This window comes from Empidonax traillii, unplaced genomic scaffold (assembly GCF_003031625.1).
Source record: "Empidonax traillii isolate 1590-97213 ecotype Southwest subspecies unplaced genomic scaffold, ASM303162v1 scaffold1721:size86919, whole genome shotgun sequence".
Taxonomy (NCBI): domain Eukaryota; kingdom Metazoa; phylum Chordata; class Aves; order Passeriformes; family Tyrannidae; genus Empidonax; species Empidonax traillii.
Window position 1 is genome coordinate 26676 of NW_020956914.1, and position 18772 is coordinate 45447.

The window sequence follows — 18772 nt, forward strand, 5'->3', positions numbered from 1 at the left end:
TTTATTTATATCTTAGATACATGTTATAAGTTTTTTAAAAATCTATATGCTATATCAGTATGGCCAAATGCAATATCCTAATTGTGGGCTAAAAGTATAGGCAGTCTTTGCATCTTAACCACTTTAATAAAATGTGCTACCTAGAACCACATATGGCATTTAGCCTCGATAAGCAGTTTTGAGGTTTTGGCATGCCACAGTCAAAAGGGCTCAAGGTTTGAAAAGATGCCTTATTGACAGTAGAGTCGAGGGACTCACTCCGTTTTAAGTCGAGACTGTTGAGAGCTCTGTGTGCTCACCTGAGTTTAGTTGCTGAGTTTATATATATATATATATATATATTTATTTCTAAGGGTTTGCACAAGCAATCAGACTTGGTCTTGTGGCTAAAAGTGAAATCCAGCAGACACAAGATAGTAAATAAAGCACTTTTTAATAAAAAAAAATATTTATTTAGGAGTGTACTGCCCAGCCTCTGGGTTATGTCATGGCAGGCACCGGCTGTCCGGCCCCCCTTCCCCTCCGCCCAGAGCGTTGGATTAACTGTCCTCCACAGCCCCCGGTAACGGTTAGTAAGAGTCACTAACAGCACCTGCACTCCCTGAAGCTGAGGGGGCTGCATCCCCGGAGCGTCCCGTCTACAGCTCCAGCCCAGTGGAGGGCTCCTCCCGTCCGCAGCGCTTTCCGGTCATACCCTCCCGCCTGCCGCTACCACATCCTCTGCTGACATCAGCCCACGCCGCCATATTGGAGGAGAAGCCACCTCTTCCAGCTCGGCCGCAGTAGGCGAGGAACGCCGGCTCCCACCGCCACTGCCTCCGCCTCTCCTGCTTCGGCTGAATCCCGCTCCCTATGATTCTTCCTGGCTGGCCATTGTCCCGTTGCGGATAAAACGGAGGCAGGAGTGGCTCCTGCCTCTTCTTCTCCCCTCCCTAGCTGTCGCCAAGCTCCTCCCCCCGTAGTGGGCCTTTGTCCTTCCACCGCCTGCAGCCATGACTTCCTTGACCCAGCGTAGCTCCGGGCTGGTGCAGCGCCGGACAGAGGCCTCCCGCAGCGCTACTGCCGACAAGGATCGGGAGGCGGGAGTCGGCTCTGAGGATGAAGGCCGCCGGGACGAGCCCGGCGACGACGAGAAGGGCGACTCCAAGGAAACGCGGCTCACCCTTATGGAAGAGGTGCTGCTCCTGGGCCTCAAGGACCGTGAGGTACGGCCGGGGGCGCTGAGTAGAGGTGGCTGAGGGGACACCGGTTATTCGGGGGATTATGGAGGTCGTTGATGAGGAAGGGGAGCCTAAGTGGAGCTAGGGTGCGGGTGGGATGGGAGCAAGGACTCTGCTGGGTGAGTGTTGCTGTGGGTTTGGGGCAGAGGCGATTTGGGGGGACGGTGGACTGTGATGTTGCTGGGGGTAGGGGCGCGTGCTGAAACAGGCTCGGGATTTTGGAGGAAGTGGGGAAGGTGATTGGATGTTGGGCGAAAGGAAAACTGGTAGAGATTTCGGATTGCCCTTTGAATGCAGGGGCTCTAATATTTGTAACATGCACCTCTGGGCTGGGACAGAGGAGAGTTCACTGATCTTGATAGAGCTTGGTGCTAATAACACCAAGTTCAATCCCCGTATGAAAACTAATCACTTAAGAGTTGGACTCGATGATCCTTTTCGGTCCCTTCCAACTCAGAATAGTCTGTGATTCTATCTCAAGGAAGGCAGTGTAGAGCTTGGAGGAAGAAGGGGACTTGGAGCCTCTGACAGCGTCGGTAGCTGACTTAGAGGCCCTGGTTAGACCAGTGATATTTATACTCTTCTACTTACCTGTAATTCTAATGTGGGAGACTTGTTTACTCCTATGTATTTTGTCAGACACAACTATATGGTGCTTATGGGGTTCTCAGGTGCTTTAGTATGATTGGCAGCCCTTTTTAATAAGGCTTTCCAGACTAATGTGTGTTAAAAACTTTTGGGAGATATGTTTGACAAAAATGGGCCTTGAATAATGAGAAGTTTTTCAAAATGAGGAAATGGCATTATTATATAATTATGTGTTTTTACTAAATTTATAGCTAAATTAGGTGTCATGATACTGTGAATAACAGTCATCGAGGTAGGTATACTTCAACCAGTGTGCTGGATTTTTTTATTTCAAAGAGGTAATCAATATAAAAAGCACGCACACTGCACAAGTCAGTCCTGTCAGTTTAGTTTGATGTGATGTATGGTGAAACATAATATACCTTTATTTTATATATGTGTTATAATATGACTTCAGTTAAGCAACCTGCTTTTTTTTGGTGAGAAGTAAACTAATGAAGCAGCTCACTGATTTGGATCGAAGTCTCTTAAAACTGCATTCATGAGCACAGAATAATGGGAGGAAAGCTGCTAAATTATGTGTTCTTTGACTACATTGCATCTAAAATAGATTTGCTGGTTGATAAAGAATAGGTTAAAGAGTAGCTTTCATAGTTAACATTTGTTTTTAATGTGCATTTGTATATCTGTATATATACTTGCCACTCAAGTGAGTACAGGTCACTTTTTTCATTACAGCTTTGCCAGACATCTTGTAACTCAGTCCCATAGAAAACCGAGAGGTTGCTAGGTTCTCTGCAACTGTTGCTCCATTTAAGTTTTTTATACATGTAGAGGGTTTTATGGTTGGTTTGGGTTTTGGTGTTTTGTTTTGTTTTGTTTTTGTTTGTTTGTTTTTGTTTTAGGTTTAAGTTCTCGCTCAGTACAAGTTGTGAATCTATTAAAATACAGTAATGCACACAGCTGCTCTTGTCCTCCATACAATGTGCCACAACTAAGCAAACTGAAGCAGCTATAGAGACACAGCACCTACTTCTGTAGTTCAGAAAATTAAATTTTGTAAGATAAAATACCTATTTGATCTGTAACTTATTCTTTATTTGGTGAAAGAAAACTCACATAAAGCACACTGAAATAATTTTAATGTACTGTAGCCTGCTGCAACGGTAAATATTTCTAGTTTTATTTACATTTTCATTGGTGAACATGTCCTTTGTGAGAGTAATGTTAAATCACGTAGGTACAGAAATTCTCTTGGATCTTTGCTACTCATGTTTGGCTTTCAGAAACTTCATTTATTGCTGAAGATTTAGTGTTACAGCATAGCTTTTTTCCAAATAGTACATGTGAAGGTCTCCAGTTTATGATACTTTTCGTTATATTGAAATACATTATTAGGGAGCTAGTTTGCCTGCTTGTATTGGGTCTGGCTGAGCTGAAGTTCATTTCCCCATAGCAGCCCTCACAGTGCTGTGCTTTGCATTGGTAGCTAGAAGGGTGTTGATAACACACCAGTGTTTTGGCTACTGCTGAGCACAGCATCAGCACTGTTATCATCCTTCTGGGAGGGGACCCAAGTAGGCCGGCTGACCCAAACTAACCAAAGGGATATTCCATACTGCTAAGGAAAGGAGCAGGAAGGGGGACATTCATTGTTTCCAATGGCTGCCTGCTAAGAAGCTATTACGCGTGCTGAAACCCTGCTTCTCAGGAAAGTGGCCGGACGTCGCTACTCATTGGAAATAGAGAATAAACCTTTTTATTTTTTTCACTTCACTTTTGCGCATGCAAGCTTTTGCTTTGCTTTTGCCTTAATAAACTGCCTTAACCCATGTGTTGTCTTCCATCTTATTCTCTCTCTTTAGTATATATGCCCCAACTCTCCAAGCTGACCCTGCCAAAAAAGATAAATTGTACACTGACCTGTGCTGCCTTACCCAAAAGGTTCCTGCAGATAAGATCATTTTCCTTGGTGATTTCAACGCTAGAGTAGGAAAGAACTCTTAAGCCTGGAAAGGAGTATTAGGCAAGCATAGTGTTGGAAACTGCAACGATAATGGACACCTTCTGCTAGAGTTTTGTGCAGAGCAGCAGCTTACCATCACCAACACTTTCAGCAAAAAGATAGTTTGAAGACAACCTGGATGCATCCTCGGAGGATCCACTACCACCGCGGTTACTAGAGTATGGCACTAAGTGCCACATCTAGTCTCATCTTTAAAACCTCCACTTCCATTCCAATGCCTGATTACCCTCTCTGTAAAGAATTTTTTCCGAATATCCAACCTAAACCTCCCCTGGCAGAGCTTGAGACCATGCCCTCTTGTCTTACTGATAGTTACCTGGGAGAAGAGACCAACCCCCACCTGGCTACAACCTCCTTTCAGGGAATTGTAGAGAGTGATGAGGTCTCCCCTGAGCCTTCTCTTCTCCAGGCTAAACAACCTCAGCTCCCTCAACCTCTCCTCATAGGACTTGTGCTCGAGTCCTTTCACCAACCTTGTTGCTCTTCTCTGGACCCGCTCCAGCACCTCAATGTCTTTCCTGAACTGAGGGGCCCAGAACTGGACACAATACTCAAGGTGTGGCCTCACCAGTGCTGACTACAGGGGAAGGATCACTGCCCTGCTCCTGCTGGCCACACTGTTCCTGATACAGGCCAGGATGCCATTGGCCTTCTTGGCCACCTGGGCACACTGCTGCCTCATGTTCAACTTCCTGTCTATCCAAACTCCCAGGTCCCTTTCTGCCTGGCTGAAACATTTTGCATGAAGTATAACTGAGAAAGTATTGCTGTTAATTGCTAGAAGTGGAACTAAAAGCTAACATCATTTTATGTTAAAGAAAAAGTGGTGTTATTTCAGGTGTTCTTTGATCTTAAAGTAGTTGAAGTACTGCAGCATTTATCTCAGTTACTTAAGCTTCACAGTAACAGACCACCTTTGCAATACTAAATTGACCAGGTTAAGTGTTACAAGACAGTATATTCAAGAATGACTTTCCTACTCTCAGAGCAAATAATTACTACAGCACCTATTCATTTCTGGTTTGCATTACTGGGAAAATCATAGAATGGTTTTAACTGGAAGGGACATCCAAAAGTCATCTTGTCCAACCCCCCTCCAATGAGCAGGGACATCTTCTACAAGGTCAGGATGCTCAGAGCCCTGTCCAGCTTGACCTTGAATGTTTCCAGGGATGGAACATCTATCATCTCTCTGGGCAACCTGTGCCAATGTTTCACCACCCTCATCATAAAAAATTTCTTCCTTATATCTAGTTTCTTATTTTTTCCTTATAGTCTTCCTTATATCTTCCCTCTTTTAGTTTGAAACCACTACCTCTTGTCCTATTACTGCAGACCCTGCTGAAAAGTTTGTCCACATCTTTCTTATAAGCCCCCTTAAAGTACTGAAAGGTCTTAATGAAGTCTCCTTGGAGCTTTCTCTTCTCCAAGCTGAACAACCACAACTCTCTCAGCCTGCCTTCACAGGAGAGATGCTCCAGCCCTCTGATCATCTTTGTGGCCCTCCTCTAGACCGCCTCCAACAGGTCCATGTCTTTCCTGTGCTGAGGACCCCAGAGGTGGATGCAGTACTTCAGGTAGGGTCTCATGAGAGCAGAGTAGAGGGGGAGAATCACCTCCCTTGACCTGCTGGCTATGCTGCTTTTGATGCAGCCCAAGATAAGGTTGTCTTTCTGGGCTATGAGCACACATTGCCATCTCATGTTCATTTTTTCATCCACTAAATGGATGGGAAGGGAAGGCTAGTTGGGAGTAAATGTGTGGCTCAGTTTCCTCTGCATAGACAGCATTTCCAATTTGTTTTCTCATAACTTTTAGTAAAGAAAGAAAAAAAATAGTCAATCACATGCCACTTTTAACTGGGGTTTTTTTCCAGTTTGCAAACAGGTCTCAGATCAATTTCAGTAATTGATTTTCTTTCCTTCCAGAAGTATTCATAAAATGTTACTGCACAATCAGATTTTATTCATTACAATGGGAAATGAGGCTATCAAGCTTTTTGCATATCTTTCTGTTGCTGATATTCTTTTAAGCACTTGTAAGCTTCTGTCCTGGTTCTGACCAAGACAGGGTGAATTTTTGCATCAGCCAGGATGGGCATAGCCAAGACCCTGGGGTTAGTCCATACAACCTCCTGCCATGCACAGGGGGGATGGAGGGAGATGGGTACCCTTCCAATTTGGCTGGGGTGTGTGGAGTGTGCAGTCAGGTGGTACCGTGTTCTGCCATGAGTATGTGAATCATTCACCTATCTTGTACACTCTGCTATTAGTATTGTTGTTGTTACTGTTAGTGAGCAGTGCGTAGTCTGGGGTGTTTCAGTGGGAACACTAAGTTGGGGGAATACCATTCCTAAACTATGACAGCCTTATTTGGTGCCCAATGTGGGGCACTTAGGGTTGAGATAACAACAGAATCTGCCCAGAGCGTGTTGGAAACAAATTCAATCTAAGCATTCATTTTATTAGGTCCAGAGCCACTGGTCAAAATGTTACTTGGTCTGCTCACGTGGTTGTGGTACCTAACCCTGTATATATTCCCATATATGAACTATGTGCTCTTCTTGATGTTTGTCTTCAGAGCAGGGAGAGGGATCAGGATTGTTCTTTTGTTGTACTGTGGGATATCAGTTTATGACATGATAACATCAAGGATAATGAGGGTCATTTGGGATATGTATTCAGTGTTGCTCTTCTGCCCTTACTTCCTACCTATGGGAATTAATTATTAATCGTACCCAGTCTGTGGGGGGAACACGGGAGGATGATTTTCCCCAGCTTTTCACCCCCTTTTTCTCCTTCAGGCCTGTTAAAAGAGCTTTTAAGAATTGTTAATTCCCTTTGGATGTTAAGGAAAGCATGTTCTTGTTGCTAAGTCTGCTGGGTCTCCTCAGTGCGGTCCACACCATGTTTAGAGTAAGGACAGAGACTTCTAGGAAGGTCATTCAGAGATCTGCCCCAAGGGTGGATAGTCATGAGTGGCATGGAGTGTGGGAAAAAATGGGCCAGGTTTTGGAGGACTTCTCCAATGGTTTGGAAGTTCAACAACTACAGGACCCTGATAAAATGACAATATTTGAAAGGGAAAGGCTGTGGTGATTCCAGAAAGGTGCAAAGTTATTATAGAATCATAGAATTAACTGGGTTGGAAGAGACCTCCGAGATCATCAAGTCTAACCCTTGATCCAACCCCACTCTGATTACTAGATCATGGCACTCAGTGCCACATCCAGCCTCATCTTAAAAACCTCCAGGGACGGTGAATCCACCACCTCTCTGGGCAGGCCATTCCAATGCCTGATCGCTCTCTCTGTAAAGAACTTCTTTCTAATATCCAACCTAAACCTCCCCTGACAGAGCTTAAGCCCGTGCCCTCTTGTCCTGCTGCTGATTGCCTGGGAGAAGAGACCGACCCCCCCTTGGCTACAACCTCCTTTCAGGTAGTTGTAGAGAGTGATGAGGTCACCCCTGAGTCTTCTCCAGACTAAACAACTCCAGCTCCCTCAGCCTCTCCTCATAGGACTTGTGCTCGAGTCTCTTTACCAGCCTTGTTGCTCTTCTCTGGACCCGCTCCAGCACCTCAATATCCTTCCTGTACTGAGGGGCCCAGAACTGGACACAGTACTCAAGGTGTGGCCTCACCAGTGCTGACTACAGGGGAAGAATCACTTCCCTGCTCCTGCTGGCCACACTGTTCCTGATACAGGCCAGGATGCCCTTGGCCTTCTTGGCCACCTGGGCACACTGCTGCCTCATGTTCAGCTTCCTGTCAGTCCAAACTTCTAGATCCCTTTCTGCCTGGCTGCTCTCCAGCCACTCTGTCCCCAACCTCTAGTGCTGCAGGGGGTTGTTGTGGCCAAAGTGCAGGACCTGGTACTTGGCCTTGTTGAACTTCATCCCATTGGAGTCAGCCCAACTCTCCAGCCTATTCAGGTCCCTCTGCAGAGCCCTCCTGCCTTCGAGCTGATTGACACTCCCTCCCAACTTGGTGTCATCTGCAAATTTGCTAATGATGGACTCAATCCCCTCATCTAAATCATCGATAAAGGGGAACACCACTGGTGACCGGCCGCCAACTGGATGCAGCCCCGTTCACCACTGCTCTTTTGGCCTGGCCATCCAGCCAACTCGACCCAGCAGAGAGTGCACCTGTCCAAGCTTTGGGTTGCCAGCTTTTCCAGGAGTATATTATGGGAGACAGTGTCAAAGGCTTTGCTGAAGTCCAGATAGACCACATCCACAGCCTGCCCCTCATCCACCAGGGGGGTCACGTGATCATAAAAGGAGATCAGGTTGGTCAGACAGCACCTGCCCCTCCTAAACCCGTGCTGGCTGGCTCTGATCCCTTGTCCATCCTGTAGGTGCTGTGTGATTGCACTCAGGATGATCTGCTCCATAACCTTGCCAAGCACTGAGGTCAGGCTGACAGGCCTGTAGTTTCCCAGGTCCTTTTTGTACATCGGCTTGACATTCACCAACTTCCAATCATCTGGGACCTCCCCAGTGAGCTAGGACTGTTGGTAAATGATGGAGAGCGGCTTGGCAAGCTCTTCTGCCAGCTCCCTCATCACCCTAGGATGGATCCCATCTAATCCCATGGACTTGTGTAGATCCAGGTGGCTCAGTAAGCCACTATTTCCTCCTGGAGTACAGGGGGGCTGTTTGACTTCCTGTCCCTGTCTACTGGCTCCAGAGGACAGTTGTCCTGAGGGCCACTTGTCCTACTGGTCTATACTGAGGCAAAGTAGGTGTTAAGTATCACAGCCTTCTCCTCATCCCTGTTAACTATGTTCCCCCCCAAGTCCAACAAGGAATGGCGGTTTTCCTTGCCCCTCCTTTTGTTAATAATGTATTTATAGAAGCACTTTTTGTTATCCCTAACAGAAGTAGCCAAATTGACTTCAAATTGCACTTTTGTCTCTTTAATTTTCTTTCTGCATGACCTAGTTATGTTCTTAAACTCATCCTGAGTAGTCAGCCCTATTTTCCATAGTCTGTAAGCTCTCTTTTTATCCCTGATTTCCTTCAGAATGTCCCTGTTCAACCAGCTGGTCGTCTACCCCACCGGCTTGCCTTTTGGCACATTGGTACAGCCTGTTCCTGTGCACTCAAGACTTCCTTCTTGAAGCATGTCCATCCCTCCTGTACCCTCTTGTTTTCAAGGGGTTTTTCCCAGGGTATGCTCTGGACCAGTCTTCTGAACAGGCCAAAATCTGCCCTCCGGAAGTCCAGCGTAGAGGTTTTATTGGTGGCCTCCCTTGTATCCCTGAGTATTGCAAACTCTATTATTTCATGGTCACTGTGCCCCGGATGGCCTCCGACCACTACATCTCCCACCAGCCCCTCTCTGTAAACAACAGGTCTAGTGGGGCCCCACCCCTGGTAGGTTCATTTACCAGCTGGAGCAGGAAATTATCCTCTATACACTCTAGGAATCTTTTAGACTGCCTCTCCTCTGCCATGTTGAGCTCCCAGCAGATATACGGCAGGGACCTGCAACATCCTGGGCCCTGGCTACTATTTACCAGACACTGCTCAGTACTAGACAGCACCCTCAGGGGGAGGAGGAGGAAAACAGACCAACAGGCACTATGGCCCCTCAACCTGCAGCTGAACCAGAGGAACAACTCGTGCCAGTAGCAATCGCCCCTATACAGAAAAAGAAATCCAAGACCAAATCCCCAGGTGAACTGCGAGATATGCGAAAAGATTTCAGCTGCCATCTGGGTGAGCATATTATGATCTGGCTGTTCCAATGCTGGGACAGTGTAGCCCACAGTTGGAAATTAGAGGGTAGTGAAGCCAAGCAACTGGGATCCCTGTCCAGGGATGCGGGCATTGACACGGGGATTGGGAAAAGGACAGAAATCCTCAGCCTTGTGAGGCGACTCCTGTCAAACATGAGGGAAATGTGTCTTTTCAAGGACAATCTATCTGTGCACTGACGCAAGTGGAACACCATGGAGCAAGGTACCCAGAAAAAATTAGCTATGCTGGAGGTACTATATAATGATTCAAATAACGAGCAGTCCCCTATAGATTCAGATGAACTCCAGTGTACACAACCCATGTGGTTGAAGTTTCTACAGATCACACCATTGTTGTATGCCAACAGTGGCAGTGATGTCATGGAAAGAAGGCAAACAAATGGATAAATTTGTTGCCTAACTCTGGCAATATGAAGAAAGTCTTTCTTCCCCCCTACAGGCCTTCATCTCAGCTGTGGAAAGACTGCCCAAGGGCTTCCTGCAATTTAAAGAGGAAATTTCCCATGCCCCGCCAATACAGACCAGAGCCTCTGCTATTAGGAGCAAGTGCCTCCTTATCAATGCCTTTCCAGCTACCAATGCAGAGCACAGCATTGTAAGGGCTACTATGGGGAAAATTAACTCCATCTCAGCAAGACCCAATACAATCTCCACCCCTTATTCCATACCATTTGTGTCATACTTGGATCCAACATAATTTAATGCTATATATCTTCTAACTATTCCATTGTATTTAATTCTTGTTACTGAAATCTTTTTGTACCAACACTTACAACATAATCTACATCCTTAAACCTTCTTTATACCCAACATACAGATTTATACATTTCCATTAACTACTATCCCCCATCCTTTCACAGGCAGATATTATTTCCCCATTCCATGGGCTTCCTTCACCCCTACCGATGTTCAAAAACAGGCCATGACTTGAGCTGCATTCTATCAAGATGGGTGCTCAGGACAGGAGAAGCAGCATGCTAGATCCTTGGGTGCCAACACTGGCCCAGCCCAGGTCATCGTTGCACTTGCTTTGCCCCTCATGAAATTCACCCTTTATCATCAGTTCATGTAATTCCTGCTACTTTACTTCCTGTAACATACAACTCACACCACAGATTATTTTCCCCCTGTTGCCTAAAAGGCTGTGGAGGAAAAAAAGACTCCAGGCCAAATTAGGTAGGAGGTAAGATAAGGATACAAAAGGCTTTAATGAGCTCACAGGCTTCCAGGAATACCACCACCATGCACTCCTGAATACAGGTGTTCACAGTTTTTATAATGATTTTCACCCAATCCCCATCCAGCCACCACCCAGGTTCTGTCCCCCAACACGCCTCTCAGGAATTGAGTCTGGGGGAGTTTTGGGACCCCCTCTTCTTCATCTTCCTCAGAGCACGTGCTGTTCTTGGAGACCTTCCAGAGCTCTGGGCCTGAAGGTTGTTGCGTCTATGGCTATATCTTCTTGTGCAGATTTAGGGTGTTTTCTACAATTCTACCTTAAAAATGAGACTAAACAGGCTAATGGAATTTAGGGGAATTGATATGGGAATGGGTAACAGGGTTTGCTATGTGTATTTACTGTGTTAACGGGTAAGGGATAATGTGCTGCTACTTTAAAATCTACATTTACTAGATAACTACTTCTAAAATCTACAAAATTAAAAAATCAAAACTCTAAGACATCACCCCCAAGGTTAAATCTCCTTGAGGCACACACCAGGTGGTCTCATCCTTCCACATTACCCACCAAGTACACCCTGGTCCGTGAGCAAAGACAATCTCACAAATGGGTTTGCCTTTTCCCATGGGAGGAGAAATTCACACCACCTTCTCAAACTACTTCCCTATGTGTAGTATGGGAACCTTATCTCCTCCCACAGTATGTAGGGATTTTGTTTGGGCTAGACCAGGACGGTTGGCAGATCCTCTGATATTAAACAGCCAAGTGGCTTTTGCTAAATTTGTATCCCATTGCTTCCATGCCCCATTGTCCAGTGCTCTCAACAAAGTCTTTAGCAGTCCATTATATCTCTCAACCTTTCCAGAGACTTGTGCATTATGGGGAATGTGATATACCTACTCAGTCACATGTTTCTTTGTCCAGGAGTTTATGAGTTTATTTCAGAAATGAGTCTGATTCAATTCTTTCTGGGGTACCACGTTGCCACAAAATGTACCTTTCAAGGCCCAAGATGGTGTTTTGAGCAGTGGCCTGGTTTACAGGATATGTTTCCAGCCAGCCAGTCATTGCCTTCACCATGGTGAGTATGTAGCTCTCGCCATGGCTTGTTCATGGCAGTGGTCCAATGTAGTCAATTTGCCAGGCCTCACCATATTGGAAACTCAGCCACTGCCCTCTATTCCAGGGATTTTACTCGCATGGCTCACTTAATTGCAACACACGTTTCACATTCATGAATGACCTGTGTGATGGCCTCTATGGTCAGGTCCACCCCTCAGTCATGAGCCCATCTGTATGTCGCATCTCTCCCTCAGTGTCCTGATATTTCATGGGCCCATGGGGCTATAAATAGCTCACCCTTCTGCTCCCAGTCCAAGTCTACCTGAGCTATTTCAATTTTGGCAGCCTGTTCATTGTTTCGATGTTCTTCAGTAGCACGACTTTTGGGCATGTGAGCATCTATGTACCTTTAGAGCCATATTTTCCACCTGTGCAGCAGTGTCCTGCCACAATTTTCACAGAAATTTCACAGCATATTCTGAGTTGGAAGGGACCCACAAGGATCATGGAGTCCAACTTTTAAGTGAATGACCCATACAGTGATCAAACCCACAACCTTAGTGTTTATTTACACTATGTTCTAACAGTGCAGCAGCAGCCCATATGGGTTTAACCCCGCGTTGCCAATTGGCCTTCTTCCACTGCTGTAACCACCCCCATAGGGCATTAGCCACCATCCAGGAGTCAGTATACAGAGACAGTATAGGCCACTTTTCTTATTCAGCAATCTCTAGGGTCAGTTGGATGGCTTTCACTTCGGCAAATTGTCTTGACTCGCCTTCTTCTTCAGTGGTCTCAATGATTTGTTGTGTGGGACTCTGTCCCAGGTTGGACTTTGCTCCCAGCCAAGTGCCTGGACCCCGGGGACAAAACCTTCCCCCTCCCTTTCTTTCTCTCCCAACCAACCGAAAAAAAAAACAAAAGAACCCAAACTGCTGCTGCTCTCGGCTTAGCTGTTGCTGGCTGCAGGCCCTGCTTACAACGGACCCTAACCAGCTGAAGTTTGTGAGTTTTCTTCCATTGGGAGAACTTTCTGTTATATTGCTGTTGTTTTTCCTTCCCCTTCTTCCCCCCCCCCCCCCCCCCCCCCCCCCCCCCCCCCCCCCCCCCCCCCCCCCACCTGGCGGCAGCCAAGGATCTCACAGCGCCGCCTGGTGACGGGCACTGGACATTACAAGTTCTGCTCCTCCAGTGATCCAACAGCGCCACCTGGTGACTACTATAGGACACTACAAGTTCTGCACCTTCAGTAACCCAACAGCGCCACCTGGTGAATGGTACAGGACATTACAAGTTTTGCATCTCCAGTGACCCGACAGCGCCCCCTGCTGACTGTGGCTGGAACTGCACCAAAGGGTGCTAAAAATTGAACTAATTAAATTTTCCTTTTGCTGGTTTATCGGTTTTGTTCTTGAAGGGGATTATTGGTGAGTATAGGAGTATTGCTTGGTTGTTTTACTTATTTTTTTTTTCGTGTTCCTAATAATACACACATACCTTTTAATAAAGGACTGTTATTTTTTTGTTTTCTCTTTTCCATAATTTGTTTTCCTTCAATTGGAGCCTCTTAATTTTGGATTTATAATTGCTTAGAAAAAGAAGTTTGGGTCTTTTCCTCCTAATCCATCCTCAGCAAAAGACCCTTGTCCCATTTAAACTGGGACATATATACATAAAGAAAATTATATACACTATTACACCCCCCAAAAGGGAAGGGAAAGGGAAAAGGGAAAAAGGGATAAAAAGGGATAAAAAGCCAAATACTCCCCTTGAGAGAAAGCGAGCCACACCACACAGCTGCTGTAAAGCTACTTCTACCTTCGGTCCGCCGGAAGAAAGAAAGAGAACTTTCTCTCTCTCCTTAATTATACTCTTGCTTATGTAAAAATCGTATGGAATACTGGGAACATGACCTTGGTTCCTTCGTTACAACCTGGTCACCAAGGAAGGCCTAGACTCAAAACCATTACATTCTCCACCCCTTATTCCATACTATTTTTACGTAACACTTATATTTTATGTATTTGCTTATATCCTGTTCACATATACATATATATATATATATATATAGTCCTTTGGAGTAGTTGTTTTGTTGTAGAAGATCGGCTTCAGCATCAACATTAGCTTGGTTCAAATTCTTGACACTACGGTTACAATCACAGCTCAGGTTTAGGACTGGTTCATTGTCTCATCGTCAGATACCGGTATCAGCCTTGGTCAGGTCTCTCTTATTTGGCGACTGGTCTCCTGTAAAACAACTTGAATCACAAAGTTAGTTTTTACCCAAGGATAAATTTCCTTGAGGCACACATTGTATCTTTCCATCCTTCCTCATCACCCACCAGGTGTATCCTGGCCCTTGAGCGAAGACAACTCCACGAATGGGTTTCTCTTGGTCCGAGGTAGGGGCAACCCAAACGGCTTTACCCAACATACCTCTCAGGTGAATCACTGGAACTTTGTCTCCATCTACAGCGTGGAGAGATTCTGCTTGGGCAGGGCCAACTCGGTTGACAGAGCCTCTAGTATTTACCAACCAGGTGGCCTTGGCTAGGTACTTATCCCAGTTCTTAAATTTTCCCTCATTTAGTGCTTTTAAAGTTGTTTTTAACAGTCCATTATACCTTTCAATTTTCCCATCAGCAGGTGCATGATATAGAATGTGATATACCCATTCAATACCATGCTCCCTTGCTCACGTGGTCACTAGATTATTCTTGAAATAAGTCCCATTGTCTGACTCAATTCGCTCAGGAGTGCCATGTCTCCATAAGACCTGCTTTTCCAGACCCAGAATGGTATTCCGGGCCGTTGCATGGGGCACTGAATATGTCTCCAACCATCCAGTGGTTGCTTCCACCATGGTAAGCACATAGCGCTTACCTTGGCGGGTCTGTGGCAACGTGATGTAATCAACCTACCATGCTTCTCCGTATCTATACTTGTCCCAGCGTCCACCATACCATAGGGGTTTCAATCTTCTTTCCTTGCTTGATAGTAGCACAGGTTTCACAGTCGTGGATAACCTGGGAAATAGAGTCCATGGTTAAATCCACCCCTCAGTCTCGTGCCCATCGGTAGGTGGCATCTTGGCCCTGATGACCTGAAGCATCATTGGCCCATCGGGCTAGGAACAACTCTCCCTTATGTTGCCAGTCCAGGTCTATTTGTGACACTTCAGTTTACGCAGCTCTATCCGCTTGTCTGTTGTTATGATATTCTTCGTTGGTTCGACTCTTGGGCTCATGGACATCTACATGGCGGACTCTCACATCTAGTTTCTTTACTCTAGAAGCGATGTCCTGCCACAAATCAGCAACCCATATGGGTCTTCCTCTACGCTTCCAGCTCATGTTTTTCCATCGTTCTAGCCATCCCCATAGGGCATTTGCTATCATCCATGAGTCAGTGTAGAGATAGAACCTTGGCCATCCTTCTCTCTCTGGGGACAGCTTTGAGTTCTGCAAACTGACTCGATTCACCTTTACCTTCAGTGGCCTCTGCCACTCGTCGGGTGGGACTCCAAGCGGCTGCTTTCCACTTCCGGTTCCCTCCTATAATACGGCAAGAACCGTCAGTGAAAAGAGCATAACGTGTCTCTTCATCTGGCAGGTGATTATATGGCGGAGCTTCTTCAGCTCGACTCACTGGCTCTTCTTCTTCTTCATCTGCCAGACTGAAGTTCCCACCTTCAGGTCAATTAGTTATAATTTCCAAAATTCCGGGGCGATTCGAGTTTCCAATTCGGACACGTTGCATAATCAAAGCAATCCACTTACTCCACGTAGCATTGGTAGCATGTGTAGGAGGCACTTTCCCTTTGAACATCCAACTCAGCACCGGTAGTCAGGGTGCTAGGAAGAACTGCACTTCAGTGGTAATCACTTCTGAAGCTGCTTGTATGCCTTTGTATGTCGCCAGTATTTCCTTCTCTATAGGGGTGTAGTTGGCTTCAGATCCTTTGTAGCTTCGGCTCCAGAAGCCAAGTGGTCGCCCTCGTGTTTCACCAGGCACCTTTTGCCAGAGGCTCCAGGAGGGACCGTTATCTCCAGCTGTAGAGTAAAGTACATTCTTTACATCTGGTCCCGTCCTGACTGGCCCAAGAGCCACAGCATGTGCAATCTCTTGCTTGATCTGCCTGAAAACCTACTGTTGTTCAGGACCCCATTGGAAATCGTTCTTTTTACGGGTCACAGAATAAAGAGGGCTCACAATTTGGCTGTACTCGGGGATGTGCATCCTCCAGAAGTCTATGGCTCCCAGGAAAGCTTGGGTCTCTTTTTTGTTTGTCGGTGGAACCATTGCTAAGATTTTATTGATGACGTCTGTTGGAATCTGGCGCCTTCTATCTTTCCACTTCACCCCTAGGAATTGGATCTCTCTGGCAGACCCCTTGACCTTGCTCTTTTTAATGGCGAAACCAGCTTCGAGGAGAATCTGGATGATCTTCTCTCCTTTGTCGAAAACTTCCTTTGCTGTATCCCCCCATACAATGATGTTATCAATGTATTGTATGTGTTCTGGGACCTCACCCTTCTCCAGTACAACCTGAATCAACCCATGACAGATGGTGGGACTGTGTTTCCACCCCTGGGGCAGTCGATTCCAGGTATATTGCACACCTCTCCAAGTGAAAGCAAACTGCGACCTGCACTCTTCTGCCAAGGGAATGGAGAAAAATGCATTTGTTATGTCAATGGTAGCGTACCACTTCACTGTCTTGGACTCCAGCTCGTACTGGAGCTCCAACATATCTGGTACAGCGGCATTCAATGGCGGCGTGACTTCATTCAAGCCACGATAGTCTACCGTCAGTCTCCATTCTCCATCAGATTTGCGTACAGGCCAAATGGGGCTGTTGAAGGGTGAGTGAGTCTTACTGAGTCTCGGGAAACGCTGTCATCTCTGTCTTTGTAGTCATCCTCATATTGGGAATATTCATAATCTCCTTCCATTCTTCCCTTAGAGCGGGTGGGTTGACGTTGGACATCGGAAAGATCTTCGAAATTCTCTGCTATGCTCTGTATCCACTGACACATTGTTTCTACATCCGGTTCATCCAATTTTGGATGGAATGCTGAAATTAGGCAGTTGATGTATTGTGCAGGGGCACCTTTAATCACTTTTCTCCACATTGGATTGGTACATGGGAGACTCATGGGGTCTAAGATATCATAATAGTCCAGCTTACTGAAGATAAGTTCAACCATGGCCAGTTCCTGTAGATTTTGAATACCTTCTTCTGCAGTTGTCCATTTTCCTGGAGAACTTGTTAAGTACTCTTTAAACGGATATCTCTCTCTCACCGCATTAAAGATCCTAAGCCAGAGACTATGACTATATGGCTCTTGTGCAATCCCTTGTTCAATCTCATGGTCTCGAGCCAGAGATCCCAACTGCTGTGCTTCGTGACCTTCCAGCATGTGACTTCTAGCTCCATTGTCCCAGCACCTTACCAGTCAGGTTAGAATTCGTTCACCAGGCCGATGACTATAATCTTTTCTTAAATCCCGGAGCTCTGCTGGGGTCAATGATCGTAATACTTCTGATGTTCTCACGACTCCTGCTTCTGGATGGACATCCCTCCTATCCATTTCCACCTCTCTTTTGACGTATCTATGTGGAACTGTCTCCACTCTGCCTCTCTCACATGGATGTGGAAACGGAACATGCCTTGGGGATGGGCTTCTGACGGGTGGAGGTAATGAATAATCCTCTGGACCCTGGGATGAGGATTTCAGATAGTCCTCCATCTCTTCTGTGGAACAGTCAAGAAGAGTGTAGTCAGGTGTCAACATTCTCCTTGGCTTTTGTGTTCCATCAGGCACCCAAGCTGCTGCCCCTTCTTCCTTTGGACGCATCCCCCTCTCTTTTGGACGTGCCCCCAATTTCTTTGGGACGTGCTCCTTCTCTCATGGCTCGTTCTTCTTCTTCAGTTACATGCCTCAGTCGTGGGGGTTGGCTTGTGGACCCTGCATCGTCCCTTATCCACATCTTCTCTTTTGTTATGGGGGCGATAGTGATTTCAGGATCTGTGGTGTGGGCCCCGGTCTTGGTCATAGAGGTGGCTGTAGGTATTGACATGTGAGTTCCCATGTTCATGAAGTCCATAATTGGAACTCCAGTGTCAGCAGGTTTGGTCCAAGCTGTGCTGGCTTCAAATGGCGTCTGGACTCTGGTCTTGGTGGACTCCATTCTGAGTGGCGTAGTTTGCGTCCCTGACTCAACCTTAACCGTCTACAGCAGCTCGGTAAGCACTAGCCAGACCCCAACACAGAACAGAGATTTGGGTATTTGGATCCTTGTATGTAAGACAACCCTCCATTAAACGATGGGTTATCTCGTTAGGATCAAAGGCCTGTGCTGGCGTGAAGTCCCAAGTAATGGGAGGTGCCAAGCGCCCTATCCATTTACCAAACTCTTCCCGTGCTCCTTACCAACCAGGAACTGCCCTTTTCAAGCCCCTTTCCAAAACTCCAGGTAATCCCTTTGAAGTATGACCTTTCCTAAAACAAGGAAACTAGCGTAACACAATCCTTCCAATTCTAAATAGTATGTTCATCACATTCATCATAAACAAAATTGTTGCCACACAATTCAGATAATAATTAGAGGCAACAGTCAGTCTGGGAATTTCTAGCATCCAGCGTTTAATGTCAAGATAGGAAGAATACCTTTCCCAAATGTCTCACCAATTGAACACTGTTGGATTTGGATTGTCCCACATGTAGTAACCTAAAACAGGTGCAAAAGCTGCTAAGAGTACATTGAAAATTAAGAAAGTGGCCATTATTTATATAACTGTCCTCACTGTTCTTAAACAAGAGGTATATTTATATAAACAAATCCCGCTTGACTGCGATCCCGGCACTGTTCCCAAACAAAGGCAATGTTTGGTAGAACTTGGCCACCTGCCCAGAAATTGTTAC

General features: G+C 46.0%; 1 protein-coding gene across 1 annotated transcript in view; it reads left to right on the forward strand.

Moving 5' to 3' along the window:
- Positions 1–992: 992 nt before the first annotated feature.
- Positions 993–18772, forward strand: part of LOC114070865 (Golgi phosphoprotein 3-like) — a gene marked incomplete at its 3' end in the record, with an annotated part of 42296 nt that continues 24516 nt past the window's right edge. Inside the window, exon 1 of the mRNA XM_027908474.1 lies at positions 993–1205. Within this exon, the coding sequence (XP_027764275.1) occupies positions 993–1205 (213 nt within the window). The remainder of the gene's footprint in view (positions 1206–18772) is intronic.